We start from the raw sequence: 17,875 nt of genomic DNA on the forward strand, positions 1-17,875 counted from the left end.
AGCTTGGCGCCACACGCTAAGTGTAGCGCCTGGCGCCATGCGCCATAGTGTGGCGCCAGCTGGCGCCAAGTCACCATGACAGCCACGCGTGCTCAGTTTGCGTTTTTGATATTAAACTCGAGTCGGTTAATGACTTTATGGCTCCGTTTACTATTCCTAAACATCTTTTCTATCTTTTTTCTTAATTAATTAAATATAGAAATTATTTTTAATTTATATTTCCTTTTTTTGGACTTTATTTTAAAATTCCAAAAAACCGGCATTTTTTTCGTTTCTTTTCCTTTTTATTTTTTCTTTTTGGGGGAGAGAGTCGTATAATATCCTCCATCAATAATAAAAATGACGGAATTTTTGCGCAAAAATTGTTATCACACTTCTTTTGCACACACTAACATACACATAATAATAAATAATCAAATAAATTTACGATAACATAAAAATACAAAATATGTCTAAATAATGAGTCAAAGGCAAAGTTCTATAAAAAGTCAAAATAAAATATATATACAGAAACAGACTACGGCGCCAGAGGACGTAGGCCCATCATGCCATAAAACTGCGCCGTACGAGGAGTCACCTCTCCACCTGCTCCAACTTCAGCACCAGCTCCAGTCTCCGTAGGAGGAGGAAGACTCAAGATAGGACCACTCCAGCCAGGATCAACCTGAGGCTAAGACCGCGGAGGCTGCTGCGATGACGAGCCGACCTCGTACATCCCACCACCTCTGAAAGCCGAGGTAGCCTCTCCTACCAGTGCAGCAGGAGCACCCTCAGAAGAAGATCCCGACCCCTCAGCAACGTCGGCTCGAGCAGCCTCAGAGCGACCGCCTCTACCCCCTGACGAAGTACGACGACGTCTCGAGCTAGACCTCGCCGGATCTCTCCGCCCCTCAGGTCTCGTACGGGTGTGAGAAGCGATAGGTTGGCCCTGCAAAAAGAATTAAATCAGAAACAAGGTAAAACTGAAGCCATAATGCAGAAATAATGAGTGAAGAAAGGTTACCTCTCGGACAACGTCATCCCGACGACAGGTGGCCGCGTTCCTCATCTGGACGAGCTGGCTCCGGAAGGCATCTATGCATCGTGCCATAACCGAAACCACCTCCCGTGAAAACTATAAAAAAATAAGTCAGTGAAAATGCATGATAAATGAACACAGAAATTCTGAATAAAAAATAGGCTTACACTAGTCTGGTGGCGAGGAATCGACCGCTCCACGAAGCGCTCGCCCTCGGGAGCCGGAGAAATCATCTCCTCGATCGGCCCGTATATCCCCTGGTAGTGAATGGACATACGGGGCGGCACGAACTCAGCAGGACCATCCTGATAAAATAGAAAAAATCAGTAAAGTATTACTTGGGGGCTACTTAGCGAAGAATAAAAAGCTAAGAATCTTACCCTCACATCCTCAGCCGGTACAGGGGCTAGAGCTAATAAAGTTAGTAGCTCCTCAGCATAACACCGCCCGAGGATCACATGGGACAGCCAAAGGGTACCAGCTCCCTCAGCCATGCTCGACAACCGTGCCTCATCAAACATGTGACGTGGCGGGGGAGCAGGAACGACGAAGACATCAGAAGAGTGTTGTCTAGCGACTCTCTCTCCTAAGTACGCGACCGCTCCATAGGTCCCCAGAAAATAGCAACGCTCAGTAGAGTACTGTACGGCTAATCCAGGGACTGTCCAACCGCCCCACGGTCGGTATACCACCTCAGGTCCCTATAAAAAGCATCAATCAGGCAAGAATATATCTAAAGCACCGCGGAAGAGCAAGATAAACACTAAAAGTCATACCGAGATGATCTAGCTCCGGACGCGTGCAGTAGACATGTCCACGTGGTGGCCGCCCCAAGAGGCGCTCACTGGAAATCCCCTCGGCGATGGTCTCGCCGGCGTAACAGAAGGAAAGTGCTCGTAGAACCAGATCTACAAAGAGTTAGAAGTGTGAATAAATGCTAAGTAATATGTAGGGCTAAACTTTATAGGGAATAGTGTTTACCTCTACGACCTTCCAAAAAGCTGACAAAACAACGTTCGTCCTAAAGGACCGATGACGACACGAGTCCCTCAGCGCACGAACGAAATCAGCATAGGCCAAGCTGGCCCAATCATAAGTCCCAATCCGCTGGAGATCACGGACATCAGGGAGGTAGTAAAGCAATGCCCTACTACCCTTGTCAGGGGAGAATGTCCCTGACAACAACATCAGCACAAAGATGCGCACCCGCTGCTCTCGGGTGGTCGCATCGTCATCAAGAGCCGCTGCCAGCGTCGAGCGGCGAATCCCTCTAGCACTGAACTAAGTCGTCTCGACCTCAGCTCGGGCCCGAATAGCAATCGGCCCCAAAAACTCCTCGACCTCTGAAGAAAAGACGTCGATCCCACCGTCGAACGACAGTGGCATAGAAGTGAACTCCAGTCCTGTGATGAGACTGAAGTCTGTAGGGGTGACCATCATCTCGCCCCAGGGAAAATGGAAGGTGTTGGTGGTGTCCCAGAAGAACTCCACCAAAGCGCGCACTACGTGATGACCCCCGCTGGAGGCGACCATAGCCTCGGAGGTCTCAAACAGAGTAACTAGCCCGCAAGACTCCCATAGGAGTCTCGTCTCAAGGTCCCTGGCGATGTGCATCCTGTACAAGTCGCCTAGACCGTCACAGCCAGAGCCGTGATGCCGTGTCCTCCCGGACTCGGTACCCCGTCTCACCCTCTCAGAAATGTGGTGGACAGGGGCAAAGAATAGAGTCTGCTCGTCCCACTCTGGAAGCCGACCAAGCGAAGTGGACGGCGTGGCGTCGTCCTCCACGGGCTCATGCTCCCGTCTAGTGTTTCGGGACCGTGAACCCAAGCCTCGTTGTCTAGCCATACTACATTGTGCAGAATCATCATAAATTAAGGTTCTATAGTATCTAAGGTTCGCCTAGCCGCATGATACTATGTTCGCAAAAACAGAGTACGTAGTACTAAAACAGAGTAAATTCAAATTGAGCATGACAGCATTTTTTCAAGCAATCAAACAATTTCTTGCAACACTATAGTGATTATTGTGACAAATTGAACAAGAATTGCTAGCAAAAATGTCAAGAACAAGCCACATTGTTCTTCACGACCTTAAGAGGTCCAACACTGGCAGATTGCTCATTTCTTCACCAAATTGAGTCAAACAAGTCTCAAATTACTCCCAAGACAATATATAAACATAAACAAGCAATTTCATGGCATAAAACTTGACAAACAAAGCAAATTGAGCATCATAGAATTCGAATTTTCATGAAATTCGTGAATATTCATGCCAAGAATTCATAAAAACTGATGTGAGTTTGAGGAAAACTTACATAGATCGGGAAAATAGATGAGAAGAGCTTTGATTTGCAACAAATTTGAGCGAATTCGGTTGAAAAACGAGCAAGCAATGAGCAATTGAAGCTTTTGGTTTCCTCGAACAGTTTTCGCGACAAACAGAGCAAAGAAATGAAGCGAAAACGGGCATTTAAAGAAATCCCGTGCTGGCGCCAGTCCCTTGGAATTGGCGTCACAAGTTGGGCTTGGCGCCTGGCGCTAACTCCAAATAGCTGGCGCTGATGGTTTTTCAGCGAGCCAAAGCACCCAGCCACCTGTTGAGGTTGTGCTAGCCTTCTACAACATGTTTTGGGTTCCTTGGTACACCAGTTAGCCCCTCTAAGCAATTTGACATGATTTAAGTAATCTGCTTGATTACATAAAGTGATCGACCTAATAAGAGATCGTCTCACTTAGCTTAAAGCGCCTAAGCATTGGCTCATTAGCAAAGGGCACCGACATATAGGTTCAAGAGCAAAGGGCACCGACATACAGGTTCAAAGCAAAAGAGCGTCGACGTACAGGCATAGCGGAAGCAAAGTTCAGGCGAACTTTTAAAAAGATCGACAAGCGTGGATCTTCGGTAATTTCCTTTGGGAAATTATCGCATCAAAAGAGGATGACTTCAAGAGAAGATATCTTCGACAGCATTCCCTAGCTTGCGGAGAGTTGTCACAAACAACATGAGGATTATTTCAAGCGAAATAATCTTCGATAGTATTCCCTAGGATGTGGAATATTATCAATGCGGCTGAGGATTATTTCAAACGAAATAATCTTCGATAGTATTCCCTAGGATGTGGAATATTATCAACGCGGCTGAGGATTATTTCAAGCGAAATAATCTTCGATGATATTCCCTAGGATGTGGAATATTATTAAGGTGGATGAGGATTGTTTCAAGAGAAATAATCTTCGATAGTGTTCCCTAGGATGTGGGGTACTATCATTGCAGAGAGGATCGTTTCAGGCGAAGCAATCTTCTATATTGGAAGCAGTTACAGGCGTAGCGGTTTTCAAGCGGGATGGCATTCTCTAGCTTGCAGGAGGTCATCAAAACAATCGGTTACTTTCAGAGACATGTGCTCGACGGTGCAAGATACGCGTTTCTTAACTCTTCTACCTGTTTAACTAATGCTAGTTTTGCAGGTATCAGCGTTACAAGAGTGGTTTAGGATCGCAGAACGTTCTGAATCATTCTCCGTCCCTATCGATACTTTGACTTTTGTTTTCGAAACTTGCGTTTCTCCAAACTCAGTCAAAGTGGGGGATTTTGTAGACACCCATTTGTGTCTCCCCAAAACCAAACCCAGTGATGAGTACCTTTCACGTCGAATCATAATCGAATGAAACGAAAGTGTGGAAGGTCTAGTGTTGCGGAAAGTTTTTATTTCTTTTCTCTTCTCTCTGTTTTTTAAAACTTTATTTTAAGAAAACAGCCAATCCAGTTTGGTTGGTCCATGTTATGGGTCCAATAGTGGTGTAGTTGGATGGGGCTTGATAAGACCTTTCCAATGATATATTATAAGCCCAATTCCGATGAATATTGAGGAAGTTATGGCCAATTTACTAAACTGGGCCCGGATTGAGCTTTATGTGCGGCCCAATGATCTAGGGGAGGGCCTAATATGATTTATCATTCCTAATTCAATTAGGAATGGTTTTAGTCTTCTAGAATCTTCTAGAAGGTTCTTTTCATTCCTAATTCAATTAGCATTGATAAGTTGACTTTGTTGACTTTTCAGAGTTTTAATCAAAATCAAATAGCATTTTCGAAGAAATTATATTATTTTATCCTCCAGTACGGGAAATTTATTAGATTTTCGAAAACACGTTGAAATCAAGCTTGGCGTCCAACCCCAGGCCTTGGCGCCTGGAACCAGGCTTGGCGCCAGGCGCTAGCCATTGGTGCCTGGCGCCAGCTAGCCAGGGTTGGCGCCAGCTCTGTTTCCTGAGCGTCAGACTCTGTTTTGTTAAATTATCTTTTTTTGGCTGATTTTCTCTATAAATATCGTATCAAAAACTCCGTTTTCATTCACCAATTGACACCAATTCTCTTCATTCGCAAGCTTTCATCAACAATCATTAATTCTTTAGCATTCTCTAATTCATTCATCTCCTAAAACATTCAATTCTTTCTTACCTTGTTTTCATACAAAATTCCGCATTCACAAGATCAAGAAACACCTAGCCATATTCGAAGTTGCCTTCGCCCTAGACGTGAAAGGTTTTAATTTCTGAGGGTTTGGTCCCAAATCTCCCTTTCAATTATTTAATTTAATTGCTTTGATTATTATTTTTCCTTGAAGTTACTAACGTGTGTATTTTGTTATTAGAAAGAGGTACGAAGCATCAAAGTAAGTACTTTAATGGTTTAATTGATGTTATGATGTAGAAATCATGCTTAGATTGTTATTTTGATTCCTAGTATCATGTCTAGGGTAACTTTAATATTAAGTATGATTAAAAGTACGATGCTTCCTATATTCTTCCTAATATTTATGATTGTTAGTATCATGTTAGGGCTAAAGATTTGACTTTTTATTGCTTAATGACATGCTATGGTTTGTTATTAATCTTGTTAGTATCATGCCCAGGATCTTGCTTTTATTATGCTCTAATATTAACATGAACATGATTATGATTATAATTGTTATAATTTATGATGATTATGAATATTATTATTATTATTATTATTATTTTGATAACGATTATACTTATTGTTATGATTATTTATTATGTTGCTTATTATTTATTGCTTGATCACACCTTTTATTGCATGTTTAAAGGGAATTTGTACTTGTAATCACGCTTAATAAGATAATTAATAATCTTGTTAGGGTTAATTGTGATTATAATTCAAGTGATCGCCAATAATAGTTTATTTGTGCATTAATATTCAACCAACATAGATTAAACAGGTTTAGGGTTAATCCTATTGATTGTATGTTAGTCAGAAAGCGCACATGAATACGAGCAGAATAAAGTAAAGGCCTATTATTAGGGCAGATTCAATCTCTTTTAGGTTGGATTTGTACCATCATCCCCGAACCCTTATTTGGTTCATGACCTTATGGAGTTGACGATCTCTTTGATAGTTAAGGGGTGTAACCTTCATCCTATGAACGGTTTACAAGTTCCTTAAAAACTTGTTGGCGACTCTTTTGTTCTATCTTCTTCCGTTTTGGACGCCACCGTACTTTAGTGTATGATCACAGTGGGGTTCAAGCTAGTGGGATTTTAAAGGCTTGAAATTATTCCCTACAATCACCTTAGTTTGTTAATAATTATTTAACTTAACCTCTAATTCTCTATCTCATTTTGTTCCTATCTTCCTTCTCCCAACCATACGTGTATCCATTTAATTTTTCTTATGTTTTAACCAACCTCAAATGTTACTCAAATGCATTTAACAAACTTAAAATTATCATGTTGTTATTCTAATCTCATTCCACCTTGAACTATATCCTTTCTACACCCTCAAAACTATAAATAGACCCTTAATTCTTCCCACTTATTCACACCAATTCTCTACTTTTCTTCTCTTCTTTTTACACAAATCATTTCATTTATCTTTGAAGCCAATTTTCGGGCACTTCTGATCAGTTTTGGGGTATTGACGTTTCACACAATATTGTTCCTCTCAAAAAATCCTTGAGGTTAGGCTCAAGAATCACCCAATTCAGAGTTATATTGAAGGATTCATAGCCTCTGCAAGTTTTGTCTATTCTTTCCAACGAAAATCCAATTCTTCTCTTTTCTTTGGTTTCTTATATTTTCTTATTCTCTTCTCTTATTCAACTATTATAATTATTATTATGGGAGATTTATAAATAATTATTATGAGTAGTTTTAATTATATAAAATCGGATTTTTAATAATGTTTGTGTTGAAAGGTTCATGTACATATAGTTGGGAGGTTTTAATTTAACTATTTGTGATTATTTGTTAACCTTATATTGATTAAGGTTATATTTATTTGTAGGGTGTGTTCAATCAAGGTTTTTTTTGTGTGGTTTTTCTAGCAAGGATCAAGGTACGTTTAGGTGGTTAGATACCTTTGAAAGTAATTGGTTTGAATAACATGTTTTACATGATTTGATTGGTGATTGAATTAAATTGATTTTGAAATAAATTATGTTTGAAGGTATTTATTTTAATAAAAGTATTTGAATGATTGATTTTTAAATCATGTTTTGAATGGTTTGGATTACTTATTATCGTGTTTAAATAATATTGGGAACGATTGGATATTAAAAGGATTTATTGAACCATTGAATTATTATTATTAATGCTTTATTAGCATGTTAGTAATCCCACTATGCGGATTTGGTTTATTGATAAGGCCTTGGACTTTGTATGACCGGGTCTTTCCTCAAGAATAGCCTTGTAATATGAGGAGACTAGCTTGGGGGTGTGCACACTTGGGTGAGGAATTGGATTAAAAGGAATTGGTTTTATTAACTATTATTTTTAATATTGAATCATTGGAATCGGTTTTGGAATAATGAGTTTTGAATTTATTAGATTAATTATTGGAATTTTTTAAAAGCATGTATGCAAATAAATTGAGTTTACGCTATCTTGCACTTATCGTACTTAGCATATTTTGCTAATCCGTATTTCTTATTTGTTTTTTGTTCGCCCTGTTTACCGTAATGGTAAGCAGTGTTGACTATTTTCAGGTGGAGTCATGAATGGGCATATGGGAGTCCAGGGATTTGCTTCACCTAGTTTAGGAATGTTGGTCTTGTCTTTATTTTTGAGCACTCATAACAATGTTACTATTTTTATAAGTATTAATAAAAGAAAATTGAGTTTTCGCTGCAAGTATTGTAGTTGAGTTAAGTACTTTGAGTAGTGTAGACACCCATTTGTGTCTCCCCAAAACCAAACCCGGTGATGAGTACCTTTCGCGTCGAATCGTAATCGAATGAAGTGAAAGTGTGGAAAGTTTAGTGTTGCAGATAGTTTTAATTTCTTTTCTTTTCTCTCTGTTTTTGAAAACCTATTTTAAGAAAACAGCCAATCCAGTTTGGTTGGTACATGATATGGGTCCAATAGTAGTGTAGTTGGATAGGGTCCAATTCCGATGAATATTGAGGAAGTTATGGCCAAATTACTAAACTGGGCCCGGTTTGAGCCTTATATGTGGCCCAATGATCTAGGGGAGGGCCTAATATGGATTTATCATTCCTAATGCAGTTAGGAATGGTTTTAGTCTTCTAGATTCTTCTAGAAGAATCTTTTCATTCCTAATTCAATTAGCATTGATAAATTGACTTTTGTTGACTTTTTAGAGTTTTAATCAGAATAAAAGAATGTTTTTGAGGAAAATACGATTTTATCCTCCTGTACGGTTAATTTCTATCTGATTTTAGAAAACGCGTCAAAAACAGGATTAGCGCCTAACGCCAGACATTAGCGCCTGGCGTTTGGCGCTAATTGCCAGCGTCGGCGCTAATCAAGTTTTATTTGCGTCAGAACTCTGGTTCGATTTTTTATCTTTTTGGCTGGTTTTCTCTATAAATAGTCTCCTAAAAACCCCGTTTTTAATGACCAGTTCTACGATCTACAACCCAATCTACAATCATCAACTTTCTCTCTAAGCTAAAGCTTCTCTCTCTCTTTTCTAAACTTACCCCCCTTCTTACAAAATTCCGCATTCACAAGACCTAGATACACCTAGCATTATTCGAAGTTGCCTTCGCCCTAGACGTGAAAGGTTTTAATTTCTGAGGGTTTGGTCCCAAATCTCTATTCCAATTATTTAATTTAATTGTTTGTTTTATTATTTTCCTTGAAGTTACTAACGTGTGTATTTTGTTATTAGAAAGAGGTACGAGGCATCCAAGTAAGTGCTTTAATGGTTTTTATTGATATCATTATGTAGAAATCATGCTTAGGTTGTTGTTATGATTCCTAGTGTCATGTTAGGGTGTTTTGATCTTCCTAGTATCATGTCTAGGGTAACTTTAATATCAAGTATGATTAAAAGTATGATGTCTTTTATGTTCTTTCTAATATTTATTATTGTTAGTATCATGTTAGGGCTAAAGTTTTAATCTTTATTGTTTAGTGACATGCTAGGGTTTGTTATTAATCTTGTTAGTATCATGCCTAGGATCTTGCTATTTTTATTATGCTTTAACATGATTATTTTAATTATTATGATTGTTATTTTAATTATGATTATAATTTTTATAATAATTATTTTGATGATTATTATTATGTTGCTTGATATTTATTGTTATTGCTTGATCACACCTTTTATGCATGTTTAAAGGGAATTTGTATTTGTAATCACGCTTATATAAGATAATTAATAATCTTGTTTAGGGTTAATATGATAATAACTCAAGTGATCGCCAATAATAGATTTATTTGTGCATTAATATTCAACCAACATAGATTAAACAGGTTTAGGGTAATCCTATTGATTGCATGTTAGTCAGAAAGCGCACATGAATGTTGGGGTTTGGTGAGTCCGACTCACCGCGGAAACAACCCCGACCCAAGGAACCACTCGTAATTAATAAAACCATAAAGCATAAATAAATAAACACAAGAAAAGGAAGAACGAATCATACCCTTGAAACGAGCTTCACCCTCTCAAAACGGGCTCTTACTTGAAAGCTTTGAGCACCGCAAATGTCGTGCCTCCAACGGTATCCACCCACAAAGGACGAACACGACTTTTTAGGTCCGCTACCTTGGAGTTAGCAAGGTCCGACCAAAATCCAAGTGTTAATGGAGTTTAAGAGTTTTTCCCAAAATATAGAATGCTCTTTCTAACTCCCACTCAAGCACTTTACTCCAAATCCCAAGGTTGGTATTTATAGAGAAAAGTATGAGTGGGAATTTCTATCCCATCAATGTGAGATCATGAAATTCCACAAATTAATTTAAAGTAAGCTAAATTAAATTAAAATTGCAAACTAATAATAAATCTACAAGTGGCATTACCATGTGAAATGGGTTGGTGAGGACCACATGGAGAGTAGGGGACCATACTTGCTCCCCACTCAATACTCTCCTTGTGCCACATGTCCTTACCCACTTGCTCCCATATTCCTCAAGCTTCCCCAAAGTGACCGGCCCTATGGCCCAGCCACGAGTCCAGCCCCGCACCAAGATGCGGGCTGCTGCTGTGCGCGCAAGCCACGCACTTGGTGCGGGCTTGCTGCTATGCGTGGCTGCTAGTGCGTGCGCTGCTAGCACGCCTAGGTTGCGGCAACTAGCTGCTGCACGCACCACGTGCACGCGGCTGCTAGCTGCTGCTGTGCGTGGCTGCTAGCACGGTGCGCTAGCACGCACCTAGCCAGCCATGCTAGGCTCGGCTTGGTGCGCTTTCTAGCCACCTATTCTTGGACATTTTTGTCCCTAGCATTCGGATGCTCGGGGCATTCCGATGCTAGGGGTATTTTGGGAATATGGTCGATTTATTATTATTTTGCGCGTCTCGTCTTTTTATTATTTTTTACTCGACTTCCGACGATCGGTTTCGACGCTCCAAGCTCGAATTACCGCCGTCTAAATATTTAACACTCGGGCGACGAATTAATTTCTTCCGAATTAATTCGTCGAGTCGGTTCGTAAATTGCTTGGGTGTGACCCGAAGGGTTCAGTCAAGATTAAGCTGTAATATTAATTATATTAATATTACTGATCGAAAGAGGCCTCCACCCAGGGATTCCGATCACTTGACCTTACTGAATATATTAGCTTTCTAATAATTCTGAACCCGCTATCAGAATAATACACTTGTTCGAAGGACACCATTCCTTTCAATGAATACGATCAGAATAAAGTAGAGGCCTATTATTAGGGCAGGTTCAATCTCTTTAAGTTGGATTTGTACCTTCATCCCCGAACTATCAGTCATGGTTCCAGACCTATTGGAGTTGACGATCTCCTGGATCGTTAAGGGGTGTAACCTTCACCCTCACCCTGTGAACGGTTTACAAGTTCCTAAAACTTGTTGGCAACTCTTTTGCTCTATCTTTTTTCCCTTTGGACGCCACCGTACTTTAGTGTATGATCACAGTGGGGGTTCAAGCTAGGGATTAATATTTGAAATATTCCCTACAAATAGCCTTGCGAAATCACGCGGCGGTAATAAGCCCAAATCTATCTCTACGATATAATTATACGTATTATACTAGTATTTTTGTAGAGGGAGATTTGGGGGTGTTACATTTCATCTATGAAGGAGGTTAACATTGGGTTGTTTGGAGGGAACGTCGGGGCTCTCAAACCTGCATATGTGTTACTTTATTCTTGGGATCGTGGTCGCGATGTCTGTGTAAACTTGGTAGAGTCTTCTCATTTGACACAGTCTGGGTTATCTAACTTTGTACCTGGATGGGTTGTGGCTGATGCGGCACATCAGAAGCATGGTCAAGTACGAATCCAGTTGTCAGACAATTAGGTATGGCTTCCTTCTTTCTCTTTCTTTTCACTTGGGGAATTAGAGAAAGAGGCGGTTGCATTGTTGAAGCGGGTCCAAAAGTTCTCGAAGACTCAGAAATCTGTTATGCTCTGCTATCTTGAAATTTGTTCTGCTCTTCAGAGATCTAATATACTCTGCTCTGCCAGCCAGAAGCTTAAAAGATTAGGGCCTTATAGTAATAGAGAAGAGTGGTTCGATCATTATCCGAATTGAATTCATATTATGTACAATTATTATAACTTCGAGATGAATCAACCAAATACTATTGCAAAAAAAAAAAAAAAAAAGGTACATCCATGATTTTGTCATGCAACCAACAAAGGAATTATTTGAGGATTTGACTCTTCCTCTATGCTATACATCAACTTATTTTCGTCAGCATCTCTCTTATTAAGCATCTCTTCTTCAGATTTTCCTTTTATCAACGTATAGAATCCAACTGCTATAATCAATCCTCCAATTACACTGCACAACAAGAATTATAGAATTTAATATTATCTATTAATTTTTTTGAAACAATATACTTGTAAATAAAAATTTTAATTAGGCATATCAATCAATTAAATTATTTTATCTTAGTCGTTCTCCTCTCCTTTTTTTTCTCTAGGTCTTTCAAAACTCAAAATTGTTTTTGGATATTTTGAATAATAAAGGAGTTTTTAAGATAGGATGCAAAATAACACCCTAAAATGAGAGTGAGGAATAGCTCAAGTGGTTAGAGCTTCCCTCCCGATTCTAGGAGATCGTGGGATCAATTCTCACCCCCGCCCTTGTGGCTCTCTAAACACCAAAAAAATAACACCCTAAAATTTTTATTTTTTATATTAAAAAAAAAATACTACATTGTTTGGGTGTATGAGCTTTCCTTAGTAGTATGAGTCTGAGTATGGAATTTAGTTTAGTATTGGTAGAGTAACGCAAATTTGGCTCATAGATAAAGAATCATACGGTATAGAGTTTTCAGTTTTATGAATACAAGTAGAGGGAATCGGGTGGAAATTTTCCTGGTGACTACAACAAATTGTGATACCATCTATCCAAAGAAGTTGTTGTACATTCTATCGATATGTGCGAGAGATAAACCACCAGTGAAAAATCTTTTCATGATCTAATGAAGGAGATCATCATTAATTGATTTGAATGATTATGTATTTGCTATATCCATATTTATTGTATAAATGTCGCATGACTATTTATAAATAATATAATTTTACTCTAAAAAATTATTTATCTAGAGTTTTGTTTGGGACATCTACAGATTATGGTCAATTGATCATTATATATTTGCTAGAGTTTGAGTTTCAAAGTAAACCAACAATGTAACAAATTTAGTTCTTAATAGTACATTATAAAAATAAAATCAAATTAAAGTCAATAATAAGCAAGGTGTAAGAAATTATAGTACCTCCCAAGGTGTAGCACATCCCCAAGGAACAATGCTCCCAATACAACTGCGATAATCATTTGAAGTGGCTTAAACATTGCTATAAATACTGGTCCCTTCACTCTGCATGCCCAAGTATCCACAATATTTAACGAACCAAATGTTACTGCCTGTTCAAAGTTTAGACAATATTTCAAAATGAATTTTTTTGATTAGGTTAAATGATATAGAACAATAAACTTCCAAGTATATTTTGATCTAATAAGAAAAGAACAAAATTATAAGAATTACCCCAAAGAGAATTGAAACTAGTTCGATACCAATTGTTGGTGTCCAAACACTTGCATCATTTTCCACAAATAAAGTAACAATTGATACAATTATAGTCTCAAAGATAAATGTAATTAGTATTATTAGCACTTCCGAAGGGTAGTCCCTCGCAATCCAAGTCTGTAAAAAAAAAAAAAAAAAATGAAGTGATAAATAACAGAAACGTAATACATGTTGAGTTGTTGAACTTAGACATGTTTAAGGAAAAAAAGGTAATAGTCGTAAAAAAAGAAAAAAAAAAGTGTGTATTAACATTATATGATGTATGATTTTATTATAAGTGTCAATAAAACACATCTATTTACTGAGTATCTTAATACTTTAATGAATTTGAAAAAAAATATTACCTTTGTTACATATGCGAATGAGAGAAGTAAGCAACTCATTGAGAGAAATGCCCCTCCGACAACCCAATTTGGTTGATTTTGAAGTTGCATTAGAGAATGGAGTGATGGCTTGGTAGGTGAAGGGAATATACTACTGATTGGGAGTCCTTGGTAGAAGATCACTACGAATGCTCCACTAATTGATACTGTGGTTCCTATCAATTTTAGTATGCTACTTTGTGAACGTAGATTCAAAATCTCCATCCTATATTCCACAATTTTTATATGGAGTACACATTAGATAAATATATGTTCACTTGTTCAGCTCAGCTAGCTTATTTAAGAAAATGTGTAGGATTTTATAACGAAATAGATTATCACATCTAAGCTCAACTTATTTAAGAAATTATGTATGATTTTATAACTAATTAGATTAGGCTACATCAAATTAAACCATGTTTTTGTTTTTTTTCAATTTGCATTTTCTTTTGACGACTAGTATGTATGTATATATAATTCCATACAAAATAATTATGAAAATACCAACATATGTATACAATTATTATTTGATACTTGGGGTTATTTTTTTTTTATTTTTATGATTAGCTTATAAAAAAATTAAAGTTTAGTCAAATTAAGAAATCATATCAAATCAGAAATGAAACAAATCATGTTAGTGAATTCAACACAACCTAAATTTTGCTCCATTTTTCAAATAAACCATGTGCTCATCCCCATATGTACACATAAAACAAAAATAATATATATATATACACACACATACACTCCATTTATTGATCTTAATATATAATTACCTGAAAATGACGGCTATAATGAAAGTAAAACCAAGTGAAAGATTAATCATTGCTGATGCAAGTGTTGGTGAGCTATAGCGTAATCCAGTGTAGAAGAAGATCGAAACACCAAAACTGCATTTGAATTTAGAGTAAAACTTTTCAATATACTCATCAAGTCGTGCAACCAGGGTGTATCTAAGATATTTGAAATGAGAAGTTTCTTTAGATGATCTTCCTGTATGGTTTTTATTTTTCACAATTTTCAATGTATATTTTCAAAAGTAATGATAAATTAATATTTTAAAATTTTCACATTAGCATGAATATGTTTTGTTGAGCTATTTTGGTCCTTGCTAACCTGGCAAGTTAGTTACAAAAGTTTGTTATTTATAACAAACTTCTTCCAGTAGCTTCCTGTATTATTCCTCCATATATATTTTCTTTTCCTGTTCTATTGTAATTATCAGCTCATAATAAAAAATAAACAAATTAATCTTACTTCTTTCTCTCTCAAAATTCATCTTCTCTGCTATTTTGTTCATGGTATCAGTGGACGATTCTGGAATTTTTCGTCGATTTGTATTGATTGATTTCACATTCTTCCGCTTGATTTGATTTCTTCTTCATTTCTATCTTCTTTGATCTTCTCTTTGATCTTGTTCTTGATTTTAGTCTTGATTTTGACCTAATTCCTCGATTTCAATTGATTTTCTGTTTCAATTGATTTTATTTCTAAATGGCGAGTGGTGATAATTCTTAAAGCTCGATTTCGTCTGGAATCAATTTTAATGATCCTTACTACCTCAGTAATGGTGATCATCCTGGTATGCAGCTCAGAAATCACATTTTGACTGGTTCGAATTTTCTGAATTGGAGCAGAACTGTGAAAATGGCTTTGATTGCCAGAAATAAGCTTCAATTTGTGGATGGAACACTTCTTATGCCTGCAAAACTACTTCTGTTGATTATCAGAAGTGGATTCGTAATGACTATATGGTGATGTCCTGGATCCTTGATTCCATGGATAAGGTACTTGCTGAATCATTTATGTTTATGAATTCTTCTTCTCAGTTATGGAGTGAATTACATGAACGATTTGGTCATACAACTGCAACTAGAATTTTTGAGTTGCATCGTACTCTAACCACAATTCAGCAGAATAATTCTTCGATTGCTGAGTATTTTGGTCAATTGAAGTCTGTTTGGGATCAATTGCAAATGATTGAAGGATTTCCTGATTGATTTCATTATTATCAATATATTATATATCATGGCCAAATTAAAGTATCAAACCTTCATTACCATTCCTCAAATGAAATATATGTTACTGAGTTATTTTTACTATAAAAGCAACGGGGATGAGAGAAGAGTAGGAAGTTGGAGTAATGGACAACTAACTATACCCCCTTCCTACGTACGCTAGTGGAAAAAATCTCTTTTGCTCCCGTTAAGATGGGGGTATTTGCTCTGATTTTGAACCAAAACACTTGTAGGGCCGTAGGGGTAGCCAATAACAAGAGTAAATGGTGACCAAGCAATTTGAAGTAAAATGGATATGTGTAAATAAATTATGTAATGTTTAATACTTTCTTCATTCTTTATTTAATCTTCTCAATTATTGTTAATATAAAATGAAGTAATAGGTGACCTGGAAAATTGCAAGTTAACCTTTTTGGTTCAATCTGTACGGGCTAGATTTTATTTTATTTTATTTTGACACAATGAGCTAGATTTTTGGAAATAAGGGTACATAAAGTCAAGGGATCTCTATTTCCAAAAAACTAAACACTTTTGAAAGCAACAATTAATTTAACAAAAAAAAAAAAAAAAAAAAACCATAAAGTATGATTGTATTGAAAAGAAAGATAAATAATCATACTTGAGGATGGCAAGCAGGAATATCCGCAAAATTGTAGAGCATCCAATGGGTGGAGGTGGAGTTTTTCTGTTCAAATCCAATTAACAACCAATACAAACAATATTTTCAAAACTTTAGAAATGAATGAAATCTTAGCTTTGTATTTCAATCTCATTCCATATTTCCATCCGAAATTAATTGTTATTGATCACAATTATAGTGTAATTAATTCGGATGGATCAGAAGATGTAGGTACTTATCAAAGAAAATAATGGTATAAGAATGATCATTGGTGAGAGGTTACTCGAGTTTAATTTGATCATTTACTAATACAGAAACATATCGAAGACATACCTATGATAAAGGAATGCAGCCGGGATAAGAAAGAGTGCAGCGATGGCATGAGTGTAAGTAATGTAAACATAATTGCTCATTCCCTTTGCCGTGGCTGCCTTGTTCAGTGTATTGCTAACCACAAACATCACTTCCATTGCCAATACTATTGTTAATAACTTTACTTCCCACATCTGTTTTTTTCTCTTCTGATCTTGATTTTCTTCTGTTTTTTTCTCTCTATTCTAAGCTTAATTTAATTTTCTCTTCTTTCTCTTCTCATCAAATTAAATGAATACAAACTAAAATTAATATATATCCATAATTTTGAAGTATTATTATGTAATTATAGTATAATCAAAAACTAAGATTAACAACCCCACATGGCCTCACTAATCAACAAAATTTATTATTGATTTTATTATTCGAATAGTCTGTAGGTTTAATTTGTCAATAATACATAATCAATTTTTAGGTAGGTCCACCAAATGCCTTATAAAAATAAAAATAAAAAATAAAAAATAAATCCGGCAGGTCCACCAAATGATTTCCCTAATGGAGATTAAAAAATAGTCTATGATTGGAAAATTATACAGTTTTTTTCTTTTTAATATATTTTTTTTTTTGGATGCTTAGAGAGCCACAAGGGCGGGTGATGAAAATCAATCCCATAATCTCCTAAAATCGGGAGGAAAGTTCTAACCACTTGAGCTATCCCTCAATTCTTTAATAATATGGAATAACCCCTATTTTAATTAAACATGTTTTTTATTCATGGACAGAGTAACCCTTATTTCATTTTAATACTCCCTCCGTTTTTAAATACTTGCTCCGCTTTTCTTTTCCGGCCGTTTTTAAATACTTGCTTTTGCTTTTTACAATTTTTATTGTTCCACTTACCCCACATATTTGCCGGCCGTTTTTAACTAATTTCTTTCACATAATTGACCCACCACATATTTTCTCTCCTCCAAACCTCTCTACTACTTTTGCTTTTTACAATTTTTATTCTTCCACTTACCCCACAACCTCCATATATTATTATTTTCTCTCTTT

General features: G+C 36.8%; 1 protein-coding gene across 1 annotated transcript; it reads right to left on the reverse strand.

Annotated features, from left to right (window-relative positions):
- Positions 1 to 12,072: 12,072 nt before the first annotated feature.
- LOC145630897 (WAT1-related protein At3g28050-like) lies at positions 12,073 to 17,087 on the reverse strand. Its single transcript, XM_081683020.1, has 7 exons — positions 16,841 to 17,087; positions 16,508 to 16,573; positions 14,647 to 14,760; positions 13,853 to 14,096; positions 13,467 to 13,625; positions 13,197 to 13,345; positions 12,073 to 12,256 (listed from the first exon to the last, which is right to left on the reverse strand). The coding sequence occupies exons 1-7, from the start codon at positions 17,011 to 17,013 to the stop codon at positions 12,097 to 12,099; spliced, it is 1,065 nt and encodes a 354-aa protein (XP_081539146.1). The 5' UTR covers positions 17,014 to 17,087; the 3' UTR covers positions 12,073 to 12,096.
- Positions 17,088 to 17,875: the final 788 nt, after the last annotated feature.

This window comes from Chenopodium album, chromosome 5 (assembly GCF_948465745.1).
Source record: "Chenopodium album chromosome 5, dcCheAlbu1.1, whole genome shotgun sequence".
NCBI lineage: Eukaryota > Viridiplantae > Streptophyta > Magnoliopsida > Caryophyllales > Amaranthaceae > Chenopodium > Chenopodium album.